At 38.2% G+C, this 21,920-nt stretch overlaps 2 protein-coding genes across 2 annotated transcripts; one reads left to right on the top strand and one right to left on the bottom strand.

Annotated features, from left to right (window-relative positions):
• Positions 1-834: 834 nt before the first annotated feature.
• LOC103963911 lies at positions 835-3,339 on the bottom strand. Its single transcript, XM_009376790.3, has one exon. The coding sequence runs from the start codon at positions 2,534-2,536 to the stop codon at positions 1,196-1,198; it is 1,341 nt and encodes a 446-aa protein (XP_009375065.2). The 5' UTR covers positions 2,537-3,339; the 3' UTR covers positions 835-1,195.
• A 5,438-nt stretch (positions 3,340-8,777) lies between these two features.
• LOC103963912 (protein TIC 20-v, chloroplastic) lies at positions 8,778-9,682 on the top strand. The gene has a single exon (XM_009376791.3). The coding sequence runs from the start codon at positions 8,793-8,795 to the stop codon at positions 9,534-9,536; it is 744 nt and encodes a 247-aa protein (XP_009375066.2). The 5' UTR covers positions 8,778-8,792; the 3' UTR covers positions 9,537-9,682.
• Positions 9,683-21,920: the final 12,238 nt, after the last annotated feature.

Below are 21,920 nucleotides of genomic sequence, written 5' to 3' on the forward strand. Positions count from 1 at the left end.
CGATGGCCGTGCAGTCCTATAAACCTCAAATGCCTCTCCGATTATCTAAATTACTCTCTTTGGCTCTTGCGGCACATCATTGAACAAAAACACACACCTTGCTTTTCAAATCTCCCACAAGTAACGCTAGCTAGTGAATGAAAAGTGTCCAGCTGCTCTCCCTTTGGCCATCGCGAATTTTTTTCAAAACCAAGAGCGGTAACTTCATTATTTTTCATCCTGTAATTCATAGTACCAAAGTCCATGCACACTGAACATAGGCCATTCGAGGTGATATGCCAGCTACAAATATTCTCTCATCAGGAACTCGAGGAAGCACTTTAATCTTCCATAAATCTTCCAAACTGTGCAGTTGTTAATAAGTACAACAGCACAGTCACTGAATCCTAAGTGGCCTTCAGCTACAATCCTTTATAATTTGCATGACGATGGTCCTTTTCAGCTCAAATTTTAAAATTTTAAAATAAAAAAAATTAAAATATAAAAACATAAATAAGAAGAAGAGTGCAGTATTTTACACTACAATGTCAAGGTACCAAGCAAAGTAGAAAAACTTCTAGTAAGTCATCTAAACATTCCCACCATTTGACAGCGGTATGTAACACGTTGATTCCATCAGAAATCTCCAAATAGTTACTTGTAACTAGACCATGAAAGAAATCAATGTAAAACTGCAACTTATACAGAATTACTATGTACGAGAAATAAGAGCTAAGCCTATGATCTTCTACGGATTTTGTTGAGGTAAAGACCAAAAGAATCAGACCACAACCAAAAAGGATGCTGAAAGACCTATACTTTACGTGAGGACAGCATCATTCACCTTCATTTCCATAACTCAAATTAACAAGTTTTTTATTGAGACGGTAAGATGATTAGCAACAATGACAGTTTGAAGACTAAACCAAATCAATATATAACACCTACTACATGCCTTAAACAAGTAGAACAATACAATACTAACTTACATCTTTACAGGACCGCAGCCTACATCCACAAAAATCTCTGTTATTCAAAAACTAAACTCGATGGATAGGGGTTTTAGTATTTTTCCATAAAACTAAACAAAAGGGCGAGAGAGATCTCACAAGGTTAGAGAGCTTCAAAGGTCTTCTTGCAGAGTATTGACTAAGCACGGGATGTCTCTCATGATCCAGGTAGTGCTCACACAGACAGCACTTGCACTCTGAAGCTATTAGTGCCTTCCCAAATCAATATGGTCTCTTCCTAGCCCAAGCGAGGAAGGCTCTAAGGAAGCTTCTGACCTCCTCAAATCTATTTCCAGTTCCTTCTGTCTCAATTGCAGCACCCTTCTCTCGTTCACTAATTTCATTCTCTGATTCTCTAGTCTCAACCTCTCCAGTTCCCTGTCTTTCTTGCTACAATATCTTAGCCATCTATACCTCTGCTTCTCAATCTCCAAAGCTTCAGCCTGGAAGCTGACTCTTTGCTCTTGGAGTTGCTGCTTCTGTTTCTTGATCCAATCTCTTCGCTCCCATAAAGACTTCGTTGGGTCTTGAAAAATCTCACCCATTTCAACTTGAAAACTATCGAGAAGAACATATTGCGGCCACAAATGGCCATCTTCTTCCCTAACCCTCTTCCTCTCACCCATTCTTCGCATTCTCTCCCTATCGTTATCGGCATCATTATCATCTTCATTGTCTAATTCATCATCTTCACTATCATGGTTTTCTTCAGCTTCTTCTTCTGCGGATCCATTATTGTCTTTAGAGCACCTCCCAAGAGGTAGAGAATAACCATGGGGATCGAGATCTTGGCAGTCAGGTATCCTCTGTCCATTATGATAAGCACACATTTCTTTATAAAACAAGTGTTTTGAGCTCAGTATCTTCCTAACGTCATCCTTCACCTTGGCAGAGAGGTGGGGCATTGCATCCATAAGAGCAGGGTTCTCTACCACTCTACAACTAGTTCCTCTCCCGAGAATATCGTTCAACCTCTTATACCTTTTGTTCAAGTCATTAAACTTGTCTTCACACTGCTGAGGAGAGACATGACAACCTTTACTAATCATTATTTTCGACACAGTCTTCCACTTACCCTTCTTCTGTAATATCCCAGATTTCCTCTTAAACCCCTCACTGCCTTCAACAGAACCATCATCACCCACGCAAGCAACAACATCTATAAGAAGCCTGACCACATTATCAGTCCACTTCATTCGCTGCCACGGACATCCCTTTTTTCCCTTGGCACCTTCAATGCTCTCATCATCTGTATAATTTTGTTCATCTTCATCACTTAAGTTGTAACCGTTATTGGCATTAAATGAAGCAACAGCCTTCCCTTTGCCAATAATCGAACCAACTTTTGGGATTGACCCTTTCACTTCCACAAGCCCAATGGGATGGCGATCGCCTGCAACGCCCCCCATCACATTCATGTGATGTTGATGTCCTAACAATTGATGACCCAACTGCATCTCTTGGCGTCTAGGAACCGGCGATTCAAGATCTAGTATCCCCCCACTAGGACCAGACAAAAACCCACCTCCCAACTCTGAACCATCCATCTTGCCACACTCAATCACAATGCCCTAATATCCAATTTAATTTTTAACAAAAAGCAAGAGAAAATCGGAAACTAAAAGCTTCGATCCTAAAAATCAACTCAAACCCCATATGCAGACAGTTGGCATATCTCAGCTGGCGACTAAGAACAGATTAGGAAACAAAAAATTCCGATAACCAAGTCTGATGCAACTTGTTGGTTTACCAGAGGCTTTTTCCACCACTAGCACCGAAAACAATGGAAAGGTTTTAACACTCACAGTTTCTTTCACACTCCTCCATTTTCTCACCAACCAAACAGATGGTATCTCGAGATTCCCATAATGCCCAATAGACCAACTAACGGCAATCACTCGATGCCTATTCAGGGATATATCTCGAAACCCAAAACTTGTGACTGAATGTAAACTGAACCCAGAAACTCCAAAAAGATCCAATCTTGATGTTTACCAAGTTGTGGAAATTTTCTTAGAAAGTTGAACAAGGAGTTATAACACTAATTGATCCAAAGTCCAAACATGAAGAGTAAATTAATCCAAATTCCAAATACAGACCCCATATCAAAGAAAAAACATAGATTTTTGGAAGCGTATATACCTTTTCAAGATCGAACACGAGGACTTGAACCAATCAGTGAAGAGAGCTTGAACTGAGGTTTGAGAGAGGTTTCAGCGATGAGTTAAAAGTGGTGACCAGTTGTAGACTGTTTTGAGTTTGAATCGAACGAGTTAAAAGTAGAATGTACGAAGAACTCACCGCCGTTTATTACATCGACTGTCTGTAGCAGAGTCAAATGCAATGAACAGTGGTGGTTGGTAGTACGATGTTCTCCTATTGGTTTCTTCACACGAAAAATCATCCTCGCCAGATTCTTTTCTTAATGATTCTAGAGATTTTGTGATTTCATCTGTCGATCATATATCATGCGGTCAATAATTAATTCAAGATTTAAAATTTAAAATTAAATATGAATAATACTTAATAAAAACTGACCGTACAATATACGATGAACGGATAAGATCACGGAATCTCTAAGATGCTTACGATGATTCTTTTCCTGTTAAGACAACACCACAAGTTTCGAAAAAATAAAAATAGGAAAAAAATAAAATAAAATATGCGGGCTTGAGACTAAATTTGCAGACGTGCCAATTTGTAGCCATAAGCTGAGTGGGTAAAGTTTTTTTCTTTTTTTTTTCTTTTTTTAATTCTTGTGATTGTGTTTAAATTTGATTTTTTTTCAATACAATTGCGATTAAGAAAGGAATGCATAATGGTCGAGGTTTCTCAATGCCTTGAGCACAACAATTTTTGAACGAGCGTAAGTGTGTTGTTCCTGTGAAACTGAAGTATGTTTGTCTCTGACGGATGTGAAGCATGTTGTCTTTGACGGACGTGAAGTCTTTGGCGAATGTGATATGGATTTGGGGATGACGTAATCACTGAATTGATGAGAAATCACATCAACCTAGACAAACAGATGTATGAATCGAAATGATAAGTAATCAATTTACAATGCTCCTATTGCAAGCTGTCGGGGACCTTTTTGCCGAGTTGTGTATGGACCACGATAGAAACTTTCTACTCTCCTGGTTGGTTTCTAGCACTAGTCTTAAAATACTTTAAAGAATTAGCACGTCTTAGAAGTATTTCAGTTAAATTAATTGTTGAGAGTTGTTCCACATTGGTAAGGGATAAGATTTGTTATGTGCTTATATGATATTGGGATACTCCCCATATTACCAATTAGTTTTATGGTGGAATCTCAATTTCATCATGGTATAAAAGCAAGGTTGTTCGCGTGTGAAGCTTAATGGCCACACGCACTCCACGTCACCCAGTTATTGTCCACGTGTAGGCTTAAAAATCCGTCACACGTGCCGGAGCGTGTTGAGAGTTGTCCCACATTGGTGAGGGATAAGGTTTGCTATGTGATTATATGATCTTGGGCTACTCCTCATATTGCCAATTGATTTTATGGTGGAACCCTAATTTCATCATCAATGACTCCAATTTAGCAATGATTACATGATTATGTAAATTGTAACTTGCCTGAATGAAGCGTAGCGTGAAAGCTAAAAGTTCATTGTTTTAGTGTGAGAGAGCGACTATGCGTGCATGCATGGTTTAAAGATAGCTAATCTAGGATTTCTAGTTCTTTGGCAGTTTTACAAAGACTAAGGAAGCTTATGAGGAAATCCAAAATGAAAGGAAAGCTTATCCTTCAAGAACTAGGGTTTCCTGCACGTAGAGAAAACTTGCTCTGCTTGGTGCATTTTTGCCCTTGTGCTTGTTGTCATCGTTCCTCCTCCTTGTTGCGTTCTTTTTCATTTTATTGGTGTAGGGATCCTTTCCGGTTTCACCTAGGGAATCCCTTAGTTTCCTTATTTCTTCCTATTTTGGCTAAGTCTTCTCTTCTTCTTCCATGGGCACATCTATAGCATTTGTCTTTGGTGTAACATTGAAGAATGTTACTAGCCTTGTGACGATTGGGTTGAACACACTGCCCATAGCGTCTTCTTCCAACGTCAGTACACAGACTCTATCTTTGGCAAAACTCCTCCTTGTTTTCCTTTCTTGTTTTTCTGTGCAATCTTGGAAGGGAAGTGTTCCTTTTCTCTCCATTAATGAGGCGCGCAGCTCTATATTTGAACGTGATCTTGTAGGCGGTCCAGCTTTGAGTTTGGTTGTCTCATAAGTGTCCTATTTGGTTTGTAAGGTAAAGAGAAAACTTGGTTTGTTCTCTCTTAAACTTGCCCACGTGAAGCCAAAGATTATGGGTTGGAATTTTGGTGCTCCAAGCATCCAAACGTCTTCCACAACCTCGTTCCACGTAAGGCCAGTAAACTTCGACAACCATCCACACTACAATCCATTTGGCAAGCCCCAAGATGTGGCTTGGGCCCACTTTAACATGTAGCATGGTTGGTGTGATTTATTTACAACGTTAGCATTGTAACAAAGTTTGGTGTGATAAATATGTATGAATTTGCATGGGTTTAGCATGATTATACAAATGTCCAATTTATATATTATATGTTTTTTACACTTTTGCATGAATTTAAGCTTGGCTTGTTACACTTTTATAGTTGGGCTTTGAGAAATGATTGGACTTATATGTGAGATTTTTGAAACCCTGACACAAGCATTTAAAGAGAAAAAGACTAAATGGCGATAAATTAAAGTGCAATCAAATTTTTTTGTCAAACGATAGATTCAAATTATTTTGTCAAATAATAAATTTGTTAGATTAAAGAGCCGACGGAGTTTGAAACCACGGTATGATGCAAGGATAACGCTACTCTCCACCACTATGGTAGATGACCACTTGCTAAAGTGCAATCAATTTAAATGGTAAAAAATAATTAATTGATTTGTAAGAAAGAAAAACAAATTTATTGTCGAAATATTTTCAAAGCACTCAAAGAATTTCACGTATATGTATTTCTTTTGTTGAAAAAGTTACTTCCATTAAAAAAATAAAAATAAAAACTAGTACAAGAAAGAGAGAGACCAAAAGACATCCAACAACAGGAAAAATGAAAAAAACAATACAAAGGCCAAAAAGAGCTAGCTAAACAACAACAGATAAAGTAAAAGACTCAAGCAAAATGAGAGCTCTAGCGCAAGATACAACGGGAGACACACACATACTTAGGCCCATAGGTAACAAAAACAAACAACAAAAAAACTCTAACCTTAAGCAGTATAAACCTACTTGCCACCACCGACACATCCTTGAAAGAAGTCAAACTTCAAACTAGGAAAGTAGACACCGAATTTAAATCCCTTTCATGAACCCCTGCAAATATACACAAAGAAAGTACCATATGGATAGAAATGAGGCTAAGGGAGTATGTAAAATACCTTTACTATGGCCAAAGTGCTAAACACATGGCCTCGATGGGGATCCGGCATGCCAGTTGGGGGAGAGAAAGTGAGAGAGGGAAGTGGATTTGATATCTAATTTCGAATTAGTGACCGTAGATCCGAGCACATGATGGGGTGATGATGGAATATCACGGCTAATAAGGAGGGATGAAAGAAAAGTAAATAACAAAAAGCAGTAAAAGCATGTGAAAAACGCCAGATGAGACCAAGCTTAGAGAAAACAAAGATAAAACTATAAAAAAAAAATCGAAATAAAAGAGGGGAGAAGACTGGAAAGGGGGAGGAAGAGGGGGTGGCATGTTGTAAAAGGGAAAGGACAGAGGGGATGGGAAGGAAGAAAGAGGGAAAGGGCACAGGACATGGGAGTGAAGGAGGAAAATAGGAGGGTGTAGCCAGCCCTCTAGGGGGGTGAGAGGGGGGCGGGGATTGCCACCGGCTCCCAAGCCAAAGGCTAGAGCCGACGGCGAACAGTTTCCTAGGTTTATCTTTAATTAGGACTAAACGCAATCCAAATTGGAAGAGTTTCACTACAAAACCATAACAAACTAGTTAGATTTTGACAAAAAATTTCCAAGGAAACCAAATCAATGTCGAATTTTTCCTGTCGATTGGGCATATTCACAAAAAAAAGTCAAAGTTAATTAGAATTAGGGGTGGATTTTTTTTTGCCAAATTAATGTGCCAACCAAATTGTTAACTGTACCATATCGATTTTGTGCCAATCGATAATGGCACGGTATTGTACCGAAACTAAATTTTGTGGTACGGTATTGGTATTCGATACCATTACCGATGGTATTACCGTACCATACCGAAAATATATTATATATATTTTAATAATATAAATGGTATTCAACTTCAATTCTTGTTCTAAATGCTACTAATAAGGTCAATGCCTCCAATTTTTATTTGGTTTGAAAATTTAATTTCTATTTGGATTGTAAACTTAACTTCTATTTGATTTGGTTTGTAACTTCTATTTGGATTGTAACATTAATTTTCATCATGAATCTTGATGCGTCATTTGACTTATTATACATGTACAAATGTGAATAATGAATGATTGATGAGTTTAGGCTACCTTATATGAGATAGAGGCACAAAAAAAGGTCTTGCCCTTGAATAGGGTTGAAAAATAAAATAAAATGTTGGCCAAGAAAAGTGGCTCAAAACAAAATGACAATTATGATTACCATACCATACCAACCAAACTACTTGACATATCGAAATTTGGTATATCGAAAGTTTGGTGCAGTAGTGGTAAAAGATTTTGTCAAACCAAAAATTTGGTACGGTAATTGGCATAGGTGTTTTGGTACGGTAACCGTACCAAACCCACCCCTAATTAAAATAACAAAATCCCTTAACTTGTTATATGGTTTAATTTTCTAATACATCAAACCATCTTAAAATCCAATATTTCCTTGACAATTTATTTCCTTTTCAATCCGAGGCTCCGATAACAAGAGCTTGACATTTTTTATACACTTTTGCACTCTTATCACTTGAACGAGGGAAAGAGATTGAACTCGGGATATAAGAAATCAAACGAAGCCAAAATGTCTCCTACTAAACTCATATTTGTTTGGTTAAAATTTTAGTTAAAATTGAAGTCTTAGAGCATCTTCAAAGAAGATGTCAAAAGATAAATGTCAAATGTTAATTTGATGGCTGATATGACAATGTTAGATTTTCTTTTTTTTCCAACCGATATGTTTCTTTGTTATAAATGATATTTGTAGAATTCATTTTAAAAAGAAATCAATTAAAATACATTTTTCAAGATCTATAATTGATACATTAATAGGACCCATATAATAAAATAATTAAAAAAAATTTGACATCATCTTTTCTCATATGTCAATCCACATAGGATTGACATATCGGTTAAAGCTCACTTATACCTTCAAATTTGATTACAAGGAATTCCACCTAGGATTTGATATCTCCTTTGGAGATGGTCTTAGACCCTAACTTTGATTGAAATAGAACTGTAGTCTTTGAATTAAAATTAGTCCACGAACATGTCATAATGTAGAACAATAGTTATTTTAGGTAACTCCATCACAACTTATACCATTTATTTGTCCTTTGGACCCTTTATTTCGGATGAAAGTTCTAACAGTGTTACAACAAAAAAGACCATTATTCTACATTATTAAAAATTTTTATTTTAGATGAAAATTCTAATAGTGTTACAGCAGAATGACTATTATTCCACATTACTACAAATTCAAGAACGAATACTCATAAATTTTTAGTTGACGACGAAAGTCCAAAGACCAGTCTCTCCAATCCCCTCTTTATACGACATGTCATTTTTTGTTCGTTTCTGTCTTCCAAGGAGAGGAGATATTCTTTTGGGTCATGACCCAATCTCTCACGCATCTTTCTCTTCTCCTCTTTCCATTCCACCCAAAAACCCAAACCTTTCATTTCATTTCCTCCAAAGAGATGGCTATGTCCGGCCTTCTCTCACCCACCACCCCTCTCACCGTCACCCTTCCTCACTCCAAACCCCTCCTCCGCCTCCACTCCCCCTTCCTCTTCTCTCTAAACCACCACCACTCCATCCTCACTAAACGCACCAACAAAATCAAACCCAGAAGACCACTCACCACAACCCAATCCAAAGGCACCGACGACTCCGTCGACGCCCCCGACCGCCTCATCTCCGCCGTCTGCTACTTCTACCCCTTCTTCGACGGCATCCAGTACGGAAAATACGTGATTACCCAGTTCACCGCCGTCCAAACCCTTATCCAGCCGTTGATTCCAGCCATAAGGGTCTTCAAGAGCTTCCCCTTCAATGGGTTTTTGGTATTTTTAACCCTTTACTTTGGGGTGGTTAGAAACTCAAATTTTAGCAGATATGTGAGGTTCAATACTATGCAAGTGATTGTGCTTGATGTGCTGTTGATTTTTCCGGATTTGTTGGAGAGGAGCTTTAACCCGAAAGACGGGTTGGGATTGGATGTGCTGATGAGCATGGATAGTACTGTGTTTCTCTTCCTTTTGGTGTGTTTGGTTTATGGGTCTGCTTCTTGCGTTTTGGGTCAGGTGCCCAGATTGCCCATTGTAGCTGAAGCTGCTGAGAGGCAAGTGCCATAGAGCTATTTTTTTTTTTTTTTTTGGTAGCTACTTGATTATGTTTTAGCCAAAACAAGAAAGAAGTTCATGTAGTAATCATTTGTTGTTGTAATTGGCTTTATATTTATATGTGTTGAATTATATTTTAATGAGGGTGTTTACTTTTTTGTTTGTTCGAGCCATATTCTAATTTATCTAATCTAAACTACAGTAAGGAGACAAAGGGTTTGTGGGATTTGTAGCTTAGTTGGTTAAGAGCATTTACTTTGCACACGAGATCACGAGTTCGAATTTGGGTGTAGATGAGCACACTGCTCTAGTCAGATTAGCTACACCGAGGTTTTTATTAGAACTTAGTATGAATAAAGAAGTGGTATTTTCTTGTGGGGAAGGTAATCTGATTGAATGAAGAATGAATCATCAAGTATGAAAACTGGGATTCAGTTTGCAAGATCATATCCATATTTCCTGTCCTTTTTGCTGTTAGTGTCACCCAATGTACTTCAAGGGGAAGCAGGAACAGGGAACCGAAAACCCTTCTTGTAGTTTCTATGCCATTTTGATTTGTGTGTCCCAAAAACAAAGCTTGCAACCACAAATGTTTGAAATAATTTTTAAACTTGTTTCTTCTTGTTGCAATTTTGGGTAGTGTTTTACCAATCTTTGATTCGTTGTTCGAGTTATCGATGTTGTAACTTGTATTTAGATATAAGAGTTCTTACCCGTGGCATATATCTTCCTTACTATCAGTTGTATACAACCATTTGTTTATCTGTCTCGTCACGTGATCTCATTATGAAGAGGAATTTCTTTAAATGTTTTTTCCTTCTCAACTAAGTCCCTCATAAGATAACTCATGAGACATGTCATCATCTAAGAAATCTATATAGAAGAGCAATAAAAACAAGACATGAGATGTATTAGCTGTACTAAGACGTTGAAATCAGTGTGAGTTTACGTGACCTCAAGACACGGGATTAGGTTTTTATCCAGTTAAGTTTTGTCGACTTTGGAACAGCCTACAGGCGGCAATGGTAAGAGCTGGTAAGCATGGTAACTTGGCGGCCAATGCCGGCGCTCTACCTTGGTCGCTCTTACGTCTTACGTATGCGCTACCTCACATAGAAGAAGCGGAACCCCTTCATTAGGGTATCGTTTGGTATGCAGACCAGACGGGACGGAACGGAATGGGACGGGACGGGAGGGGACAGGACGGAACGGAACGGAGCGGGAGCAAAGATGCCCTCGGATGGAAACAAGGAGCAAGAAGAAGGAGACGGAGAAGTTATAATTTTGTGTTCCACGGATGTGGAACGAGTCGTTCCAGGGGGGTGAGGTGGAACGAAAATTCACCCAAAATTCGTCCCGTGAAACAGCTCGTTCCACCCATTTTAGGCGCACCAAACGTGGGACGAAACGCCTTGTCCCACTCTATTCCGTCCCGTCTCACATACCAAATGGTACCTAGAGAAACAGGGTGGCAGGTAGGGGGTTAAATCATTCATTCATCATATGCGTCTCCTTCCGTGATCCTTTACAAAGGGAATGTTGTTTACCGGAGTCCGAAAGGGAAATGACTTTTGCACTTCCATTTTCTCATTATTAGTGTTTTTGTTTTTTAATTCTTATTTGATTTATTCAATCTAAACGTAAAAAATAAACAAGAGAGTACATGAGGAGAATAATAGAGTGCGTAAACCATTTCCCGATTACAAACACCTAAACATTCCCAGCCTAATCTTATCATCGCCTAGCATAGAAGAAAAAGAAACAAGGTTGAGTTGAAGGCTATGAAAGTCCGGAGTGGGCTTTGTCGGCCCTAGTTAACAAGATGATCCGCAGCTTTGTGGATCGAGCAAAATATTGGACACAAGCCAGGCTTATAGGTTGAGTTTGAAAACTTAATTAAATTATGAAGGAGGGGTAGAGTGCTGGTACGTGCATATAATTAAGGAGGGGTAGAGTATTGGGTGTGTAATATTCACACACCCTTTTTTATTTTTCACACAACTCTTTTTTACGCAACCCTTATTAATTTATATTATTTGATATTCTTCAATTCATTGATCTGACGGTCGGAAATTAAGAGGGTCTGCGAGAAGTAAAACTTCCACACACCCCATAATTAAAACTAAAAACTCCAAGCTGAAAATGATTATAAGTAGTTTTCTTTTTTGGGTGTTGGTTAACTTGGTTTCATACGCTTAGGGTTGTAAATCAGATCGACCAATTCAAGTTCGACTTGTGTTTAGGTTGTTTTTATGTGAACATATCGTTAAAAAACAAGCCGAGCTTGAAAAAGTCATTCGAACCAAGCTTTTATACGTTTACGATGGGTTTATTTTTTTTTTTTTTTTTTTTTTTTTCCGATCTTGAGGACGTAGATATTCGGCTTGGCTTGGCTCATTTCCAACTCTACGTTACATCCATTCTCCTATTCCTCGCTCCTCCATGGCACATCATCCTTCGTCTTCATATTAAATTCAAAATTATAGCCCATAATACCAAATTTAATGGGAGAGGACCAACATGACTCTAGATCAACTTTGAACTAAAGTGTATTATAAGTTGGAGAATGTTAGGGCGATTACATTTTGTAGACTATATGTAAATCATCTGCCTAATAGAGATGGGATATACTTATACTAATGAGCTCTATTTAGCATCACCTAGATAATTTTTACCCCAAAAATTCCAAGTCTTTGAATATTATAGGTCAACGAGCATAAACTATTTTGGAGATCTAAGAGGATAAAATTTGGGTGTCATGACTCATCAGCAGTATATATTTTGTGGAGTAAATTATACTTTATCACCTCAACTTTAAGTCACATGACTCACATTGCTTCCTCATTCTTGTACAGTTTCTCTCTCTAACCTTTCTTCTCCAAAAAACCCTAAATCTCAAAGCCTTACAGCCCCCAGTCCCTTGCTTCAGCTTGGGGGTTGGCGGCAACCCTCTAAACCCTTATACAATATTTTCTCTTATCTCTCCTTTGCCCTCCCTCACTTAGTCCCACCACGTCGCCCCTCTCCCTCATTGCGCCCCTCCCTAAATCACCTATGTTTCCCTTCTCGTTTAGGCCTTTACATGCCTATCTGGTGCCTTCCTTGGTGCTACTTCACATTCCCTATCCTCTCGTTCTCTCTCCCACCATTTTGCAGACAACCCTCCAAATTTTGTTGGATTTTTCTTTTCAAGCCTAGGTAGCCTTCGTATTTGGCCTTCATTTGTGGTTGTGGGCAAGATTTATGGTTGTGATAGGTCGGATCCACTTCCTACGACTTGTTCTCCATGGTGGTTGTGCGCTCCACGGCCTACAACGGTTGAGCTGCCTTTCCTGGCCACATCTGTGGTGTCTTTTCATTAGAGGTGATAGATCTTTTTAGAAGCGGTGTTGCCTTCACTATGAAAACAATTTTGAGATGTATTTTTTGGTGCTTCGGTAATTGTTGCGGCCTTGCTTTTTTGATTGATGGATTTATGTGGGTATTCGGTACAAAATTTGAAGTTAATGACACATTCCATCACTACTGTCACCCACACAAACTTTGAAAAACCAATTGTGACCACAGGTAAATAATAGTTCATCCCCATCAAATTAACATATCTTGCATACAAAATGAATATCCACAATTTAATTATTCACACCCTCTTCAATGGTATATTCGTAAAAATCATCTAGCACCCCCGAATTGCCGCCTGTAAGTTCAATGTTACTGCTTTGGGTTGTCATTGAATTAGGCTCAGGATTAACAGCTTCATTTTGCTCGGTAACATCATCGTGACCGGTGCTCGATGGTGCTTGTGTACATTCTTTAAGCTCGGTCAGCAAGAACGGTACAATTACAAATCAATGCAAAGTTATTTCAAATATTATAGCCACAAATATATTGTTAACCAAACCGTATTTAAGTTATGTACCTTATGTCTGGCCGTGGACAATTCTTCTTCCCACTCCTGCGTCTCCAATTTTAACTTTGCTTCTCTTTTGTACTTATCTTAAGCGCCCTTTTCTTTTAACTTGAATGGGATCTTTGAGCACCTCAAGTTGGAACTCCTCGGCCCCTCTGCAGTTTGTTTTTTTTACGACTGCAATTACCACCACCTAAACAGTTCAGCTTCATATCCAACGGTTTCAAGGTCTAAGATAGAAGAGCAGTACCTTTCTCCAACATCACAACCTTGTTAATCAAGTCTGAAGCTTTTTTAGAAAACTTGTCACGCCCTAATCTCGACATATGTCCAGGATCGACACGTTACATCATTAAATACCTGTATCTCTAACTTACCTCGTCTCTGGGATAAGGCAAAGCATAACTCGAGAACTGAATCGCATATACTTTATGGTTGCATCTAACCTCCTCATTAGACTACCTACGTACCCTAAACAGGGATCAAGCCATTCGTAGTTCGTCAATCGTCAAACTCTAATCTTTTCGTAAAATACTTCTAGTAGAAATCATAGAGTACCACACTACACATCAACCTTATGCCAAACAACAATTATCACCTTATCGTGCACACAGGTATGCCATTTTCACATACATGCTTTCCAATTCATCCATCATATAAATCACTATATTTCACATAATACCGCAATTCATAGTATGCAACATCTCAAAGAATAGTCAACGAAGCACAATGTTATTCTTTAGCCACATTGGTCAACAAGTCTAATCATAATGACAACAATCACATCAATCAATAACACATATCATAAACTGAAATGCAGGGCTAAAGTGACACAGTTCGGCTGAAGCCTACATCTCTGAAGCTGAAATCAAATCCAAGGAACCAACAAGTCAAATGACGCGATTTCAGACCACTCAACGAAATCTATCAACGTCGGGTTCCGGACCATTCAACGGAACCGAAACACCAAGTAGTTCCAAACCAAGATACGATTTTGGACCATCATTCAACGGAATCTGAGTGGATATGATTCTGGACCATCACTCAATGGAATCGTGGAGTATAAAAGATTCCGGACCATCACTCAACGGAATCACAAAGTAGAAGAGATTCTGGATCATCGCTCAACAGAATCCGAACAGATACGATTCCAGACCATCACTCAACGGAATCACGGAGTTGAAGGGATTTTGGACCATCACTCAACAGAATCCGAATGGATATGATTTTGGACCATCACTTAACAGAATCACGGAGTACAATGCATAACGAACCACTCAATGAAAACCAAGCTGGATATAATTCCTGACCATTACTTAAAGGAATCGTGGAGTAGAAGAGATTTCGGACCTTTCAATAGAATCTGAATGGATACGATTTTAGATCATCACTCAACGGAATCTGACTAAATACGATTCTGAACCATCATTTAACGGAATCACAAAGTAGAAGAGATTATGAACCATTACTTAACGAAATCCGAGCAGATACGATTTCGGACCATCACTCAATGGAATCCGAGTAGATACTCAGTTTCTGATCACTCAAAGGAACCGAGTGGAAGGCGAAGGAAAAATCAACGACTCGAAAAAATAAAACATGAACCAAATACTCAATTTAAACGAGCTAAATGAAACAAGAAGTGAAATAAGGTAACAAGATGTGAAACAAGTGTCAAAGTAACAAACCACATGACAATGGGTTAATGGTCTACTATTAGCCCCCACATTTCAACACATAATGCCAATCATACAACACAAACCACTTTTCAGACATGCATGTTAAATCACATTTCATAATAATAGGTCGATAGCTAATTATTAAAAATCACAATTAAGAAACATAGAACGATGGCTAAGTATAAAATAACAATTCAATAAAAATCACACATATTATAGTCACTAGTATGTAAATCGAGACACACGTCAACCCGATCAGCCCACTAAGCTCCATGAGTTCTTAACAATACTCTAAGATAAATGATATGCTAGAATCACTCGAACTAGTTGACAAAAAAGTCAACTGTCGATCAAGGTCAAGAGTAGGGTCCTCAAACCTAAAAATCTAAATCGGAAGATCCGCCCATCAAATTTTTGATCCGTAACTTCCCAATAGTCTCACTACTCTTCTAGAACAACATACTAAAATTTTATGACAATCCATCAGTTGGATCTCCGCCAATCTCTAAGATTAAGTGTTGGTAAACGTTTGATTTAACAAACTTAGAAATCCAATTCGGGAAGATCTATACGTCGGATTCCAGATCCGTAAGTTCCAATTGTCCTCAAATACTACGAATAATAACCTATTAAAGGTTGGTGACGATCCAACGGTCGGATCGTCGATTCATATAATAATCAAGTGACGGCCAACTAGGCGGTCAACCACAAAACTATATTAAAATATTGGAATTTCACTACACGGATGTCAAATTTGGAATTGGGGCATCAGCCCACGCGCCGCCACACTGGCCGACCGACCGCTCTAACTCGCCAGAAAATTTCACCTACTCCAAAAGTTACCAAATTTCACATAAATGTATATCTTGATGAGTGGAGTGAGTTTATACCTGTGGCGAAGGTCAATTTTTCCAGGAAAGTCCCTAATTTCCCTCGAACCTGTCAGAAACCTAGAAATTGGTGGCTTCGATTTGACTTCTCAGGTGCTCCGTCGCCTCCCTGGTTGGTTGTGGTTTGTTCCTGGGTTCAAGGAGAGTCTAATGGTGGTATAGATCGAGGGAATTTGCTTCAAAAATTGGTGGATTGGCACCAAGAACACCACAGTGTTGACTCCGCCGTACACCACGAAATGGGCCTAATATCGTCAAATTTTTGGGTGATCAACGAAGTAGAAGTGGTATGATGATGTTTATAGGTGTTGGAGAGTCATGATTTGCCGGAAAAAATGACGGATATCGTCAGAAAAGGCTTGGGGAGGTCCGGGTCTGAGTCGAGTCAAAGGCTAAGTTGAAGGGAATCCGGTTTAGGTGGTTTTCTCCTCTCTCCTTTCTCCCCTTTCTCTTCTTCCCATTGGTCACCCTTTTTCCAATTCGACCAACCTCCCTCAATTTTCCTCCTATTCTCCCCCTTCTCTTCCATTCATCCCCCCTTATTTTCTCTCCCACAACCTCCTCATTTCCCTATCACTTGTTGCCATCTGGTAGCTTCTAACCTCTCTTATTTTTTTTATTTTTTATTTTTTTACTTCTAACGTCTGTAACGTCTTCTTTCTCATCCCAATTCACGAACAGCCTTTGCCTATACGCTCGTGGGTCAAGCCTAATTAGAAAACATTAAGAGTGACCCCTGAAGGTCTATGGATTTAATAATTATTTCAAAAATTCAAACTTTGTAATTAAGTAATTAAAATCTAAAACTAATTTAAATTCGCAAAAATACCATAAAATCTCGCAAGTACGAAATACGTAAATTACAATAGTGAAATCCAGGAACGGGATTTTACAAAACTAAGCTCTTTTGGACACAGTAGAATTGACAGCGTGTTTACCCACTCATTTCCCTTCTTTGTCCAAAACAGTGGCGCATTTGGCAGTTTGAAGCCACATTTTCAGTATGTAATGTTTCGACAATAGTTTTATTTGTTTCATTCTCAAATACATCAATATGTGTCAATAAGGAAGTCCCCGAAATTCCATCTTTTTGCATCTACATTTATCGTAACCCGATGTCATATCAGCCACCGACTTTTTCATCTTTGTCAACCCTGCAGCTCTCTCAAGTACTTCATACACTGCCTCATTCTCGTGCCTGGACTGCTCCTTCAAGAAATAAGTCAAACTCTTAAACTCCTCCACTTGGAACTTTTCGAACGTAAGCCGTGTTAAAATTTGGCCATTTGCTCTTCCATTGGCGTGCGAAGCTGCAATGGAGGGGCACAATTTTCATTATTATGGTCACCAACCACCTATTTTTACGTTGTCGTCCAATTAATCAAAGAGTGATTCATGTGTACATATTGCTTGAAAAAGGAATGACTATTTTCAACATGCTAACTGCTCAACATTCTAGCAGAAAAAACGTGCTTACAAAATGTCGGAACCCATTGTGCATACAAGTCATAAATGTCTTGAAGCCACGTTTTATCAACCAACTCACGTTCTTCTACCAACACCTTCCACCTTGCCTCAAGTTCTTCTTTGTTTTCGATGTCCCATATGCAATAATGCAAATCCTTGAAACACCCCTAACCCAACCCTTGTCATTAAATTTGTTACTAATATGCCATATGCAGTACTGATGAAATATGGTTGGTAGTTTGCTGCCGATAGCCTTTGCTATGGCTTTATCTTGATCCGTAATTATGACTTTCGACGGTTCACCCAGCGTAGCCTTAAGCATTTCTTCAAACAACCACCCAATGCTCTCGGTTTTTTCATTTTTCAAGAATGCACAAACGAATACCATGGTTTGACCGTGATTATTAACACCTAACAAAGGAGCAAACATTATCTCGTAGACATTGGTGTTGAAAGTGGTATCAAACACAATCACATCACCAAAAAGGCCGTAACCACGTCATGACTTAGCATCTACCCAAAATAAATTCCTAAGTGCCTTCGTCAATCTTCATCTTGAAATAGAATGAATCATTTTTCCTGTCTTATCCTCAAAATGCTTTATCAACATTTCAGCATCATGCCTAATTAGATGGGCTCGTAATTGCTGTTCCGCATTATACATATCTTGGGGGTGCAATCAATATTTCCAATTCCTCCACTTTACACCTCCAACAAAGCCACTTGTTTACTTATGGAAATATTGGCCTCCGCACGTTGTTCAATCATTGCCTTCTTTGCCTCCGAAACTTGACTGTGTGATCCAAATAAGTATGACGCACTTGACATAGGGTGGTTGTGTACTTCAATGAAAACTGTTACAATTAACTTTTCACAACCACTTCCCCTATTCAACACAAATTTCGCCTTGCACTAAGTTCTAGCATCTCCCATTTTTCCTTTCTTATTAGATTTGGGATTACCATCCTCCATCTTCTTCCCTTGTTTGCAACAAACAAATTCTTTCCTTCACCAACATTCATCATTAATGGAATTTCTACTACTATGCTCCTGAATCCAAACCTCGCTGCAAGTGCATAATTGTTGTAAAACCTATACCCTTCATTTAACCAATCAAACTCCATTATCAATTTCGGTTTCAACTCTTCATCTACTCTTGGTACCAAAATTCAACCCTCCATGCACCTAATTCATCCCTTGCACCTACATCCTCTATGTCGACAACAATTTCTTCTACTTCTACCTCACCCCCCCTCCCCCATCACATTATACTTCAATGTCTACATGCAATAAAGTTGCACAAGCACAACACACAACTTATCACAAGCTAACACAACGTTTACACCTATATATCTAAAATCCACTTTTACTGATTTCAACCAAATCCACTGATATTCACCGACTATTATGGTTTCAAATCCCAGGTTTTATAAAAAAAAAGCCACACTCCAATGGAAATGCATTATAACATAGGCTCTGCAATTATTCAAACACTCACCTTCACAATCTTGGTTTCTTTTGAGGTTGTGGATGAACCAACCAGTGTCAACTCCAATCGAAGCACAACTTCAATCCTCTATAAATTGAGCACGCACACACCTTTCAACGTTTCCCTCGTTTTGCCCCTCTTCCCATATGAAGAAAACCTAATCGACCCCTTCTTCACCGTCACAAACACACCAAGTAAACAAATATTTTTTAAAGTTATGGGACTACCAGGTCGCAGCTGCAACCCAACTTCGATCCACCACAAATCCGTTCCAAACACCAGCTCCCTATGTCTGCTTCTCTTACCCTCTTTTTCCTTCTTCAACGTGGCAACGACCAACCCGCTTGCCCCTTGTTTCCCTCCATCAAACAAAAACATGTCAACTGAATAAAAAATTTTTGAATTTTCTAAATGCAGCGGGTCACAATGACCTAGTTCTACTTTTGAGCTCGTCCATTTTCAGCCGTTAGATCCTTGTTTGTATAGATTATCCGCACACTTCATCCGCACCTTAGACACGCCCTATATTTGTTTGTGTATTTGTAGTTGGCCCACTAAACATATAGCGTAAACTAAATAGGTAGTCAACAACACTGAATTAGCCAAACCGATCTCAAAATTTCGGTATGGGATTCGGGATTGGCTTCTCGATATTTCGGGAATCCCATACCGAACCGAAAATATATAATATTAATTATTATATATATAAATATATTTATACATATATATATTATTCTTTTATAATTGATGCTAGTAGTTTCTAATTCATGCTCTGCAACCTGGAATGCCCTACACCTTGCATATTTTTCCTGTTTTGTTTGATATTCATGTGGATTTTGTTATTGCTGCTGCCATGGCTGATGATTTTAGATGGTTTGATTCTTTTGTCTCTCAACAGATTGCAAAAAGGGTTTAATTAATTTAAATTTTGACTATGATAAAAACAATCAGGCATGCCAGTGTTCAAGTAAATGGTAGTGTAAATGAAATGAAATTCCTAGTTCAAGAATGTGTTCTTGAATTATATATTTGAAGAACAATTCATAATTTCATATTTCAATTTGGGATTCCCGATTTGTCCCAAAATCCCGAAAATATTTCGGGATTCCCGAAATTTGGGATTCCCGAAAATTTGGTTTAGGATTGGTCTTCAAATTCTCGTCTCGAAAAATTTCGGTTTGGGATTCAAGATACTAGTTTCGGTATGGTATCCCATACCGAACCACCCCTAATTAGAACCGAACCTCCTCCTCCTCCTATTTTCTTCTATCAGTCCTGTCTTTTCTCCTTCTCTTCATGTGTGTTACTCTATTGTGCATACCAAATGCGCAATGAAATATCTCAATTAACAAGTTTTGACAATCTTTACCATTACTCAATAATTTCTTACAACCGTTCCGACAAGCCTCTACAGATCACAACAGTTATCGGTATACATGGGCATAAGTTTATGGTCCAATTAAGTTTCTTGTCAAAATCATGGCTCCTATAGATGTTTTATAATTTTAGCTTCGCCATTAACATGCATGCAAACTTGTTCTTCGAATTTCTCAACCACTAACCAGCACAGTATATAATATCTACAGCCAAGGATAACGTGGTTCCAACAATGGTATTGTCGGTGGAAGGATCCAGAGCCGATGTAAGATCGTAGAAATATACCACCACGTGTCCTTATGTTATACGTCAACGTCATGCCAGCCTGGCAATCGTTGGATTGTGCAGCAGATTGCCAACACTTTGACCTGGATCCCTCACACCCTCTTCCCGCTAAACCACCCTCCTTTGTTCCCAAAACCACAAAACTACCCCTCGTACGTGCCGACAGGTTCCTGGCACACGATCGTTAGAATCAACGGTCATGTCCACAGTCAGTCCATTGTTCTTCTCAGCGGTCAACGATTTGACGGCATTGATGACTGACCACTGTTAACATCCGTGGACGTGCATGCAGGCAAGGATTTTTTGGGTCCCACAAATGGCAGACTTTTCAACGTGAGGTAGCTGATTCTATGCGTGCGAAGAGTGCTGTGCCTTGATTTCTGACGAGGAAAATGCCTAATACCACGTGATCTGCCGCTAACTCTCCTTCTTTAACAATTTTTAATTGCTCTCATGACATTGTATTGTTAGATAGGAACGGCACGTAACGAAAAGCTCGTTCATGTAAGTTGTTTTTATTTGTGATGGGCTCAGTATTTAGTTGTGATTAATCTTGTTGTAATGATGTAACTTCGTTGGGGGCGCTTCAATTATTTTGTTTGTAAAATAAAAACAAGAAATTGTTATTACCAGTTTAAAAATCTTATTTTACACTTTAAATTTTCTATAATTAAAAAAAAAAAACTAACGAGAAATATAGAATAAGATTTTTTTAGAATGTTACGAATAGTTCCTTCAAAATATTAAAATTTGTATGGTTTGGAAGAGAAACTGTATGCTCCAAAGACCAAAAAACTTAAATTTATGCCATGTGCTAATGCTAACGTAACAAAGAAACTTACCCCGCCGAGAAAATTTTTCTTGACATCTTATCATCAAATCAAACTCATGAGATTATCAATAATAATTGAATTAATCTACTTAATTGCAAATAACAGTATCTTTTGTAGAAATTTTAAAATTGGAAACATTTTATTTCTTAATGTTCATTTGAAGATCATCTTTATAAAAAAATTATTCGAATAAAAGACAGTTTAATTATCCAAAATGTATCAAATAAATTGACGGTTCATCATTAATATGTTATTAATTTGGACCTACACTATCAATTTATTAACACATTTGGATAACTAAACAATCTTTGATTTGAAGATTTTTTTTTAAGAATATCTACAAATAAAGATTAGGAAATTGAAGGTTTTATTTATAAACTTTTTCATAATAAATATACATTATTTGTAAAGGAATTGTTATTGGTACTTCAAAAATTTTGTTTGCACTCCAAACTTTTATAATTAGAAA

Source organism: the organism of the source record quoted next, unplaced genomic scaffold (assembly GCF_019419815.1).
Source record: "Pyrus x bretschneideri cultivar Hongxiangsu unplaced genomic scaffold, Pyrus_bretschneideri_v1 Contig31, whole genome shotgun sequence".
Taxonomy (NCBI): domain Eukaryota; kingdom Viridiplantae; phylum Streptophyta; class Magnoliopsida; order Rosales; family Rosaceae; genus Pyrus; species Pyrus x bretschneideri.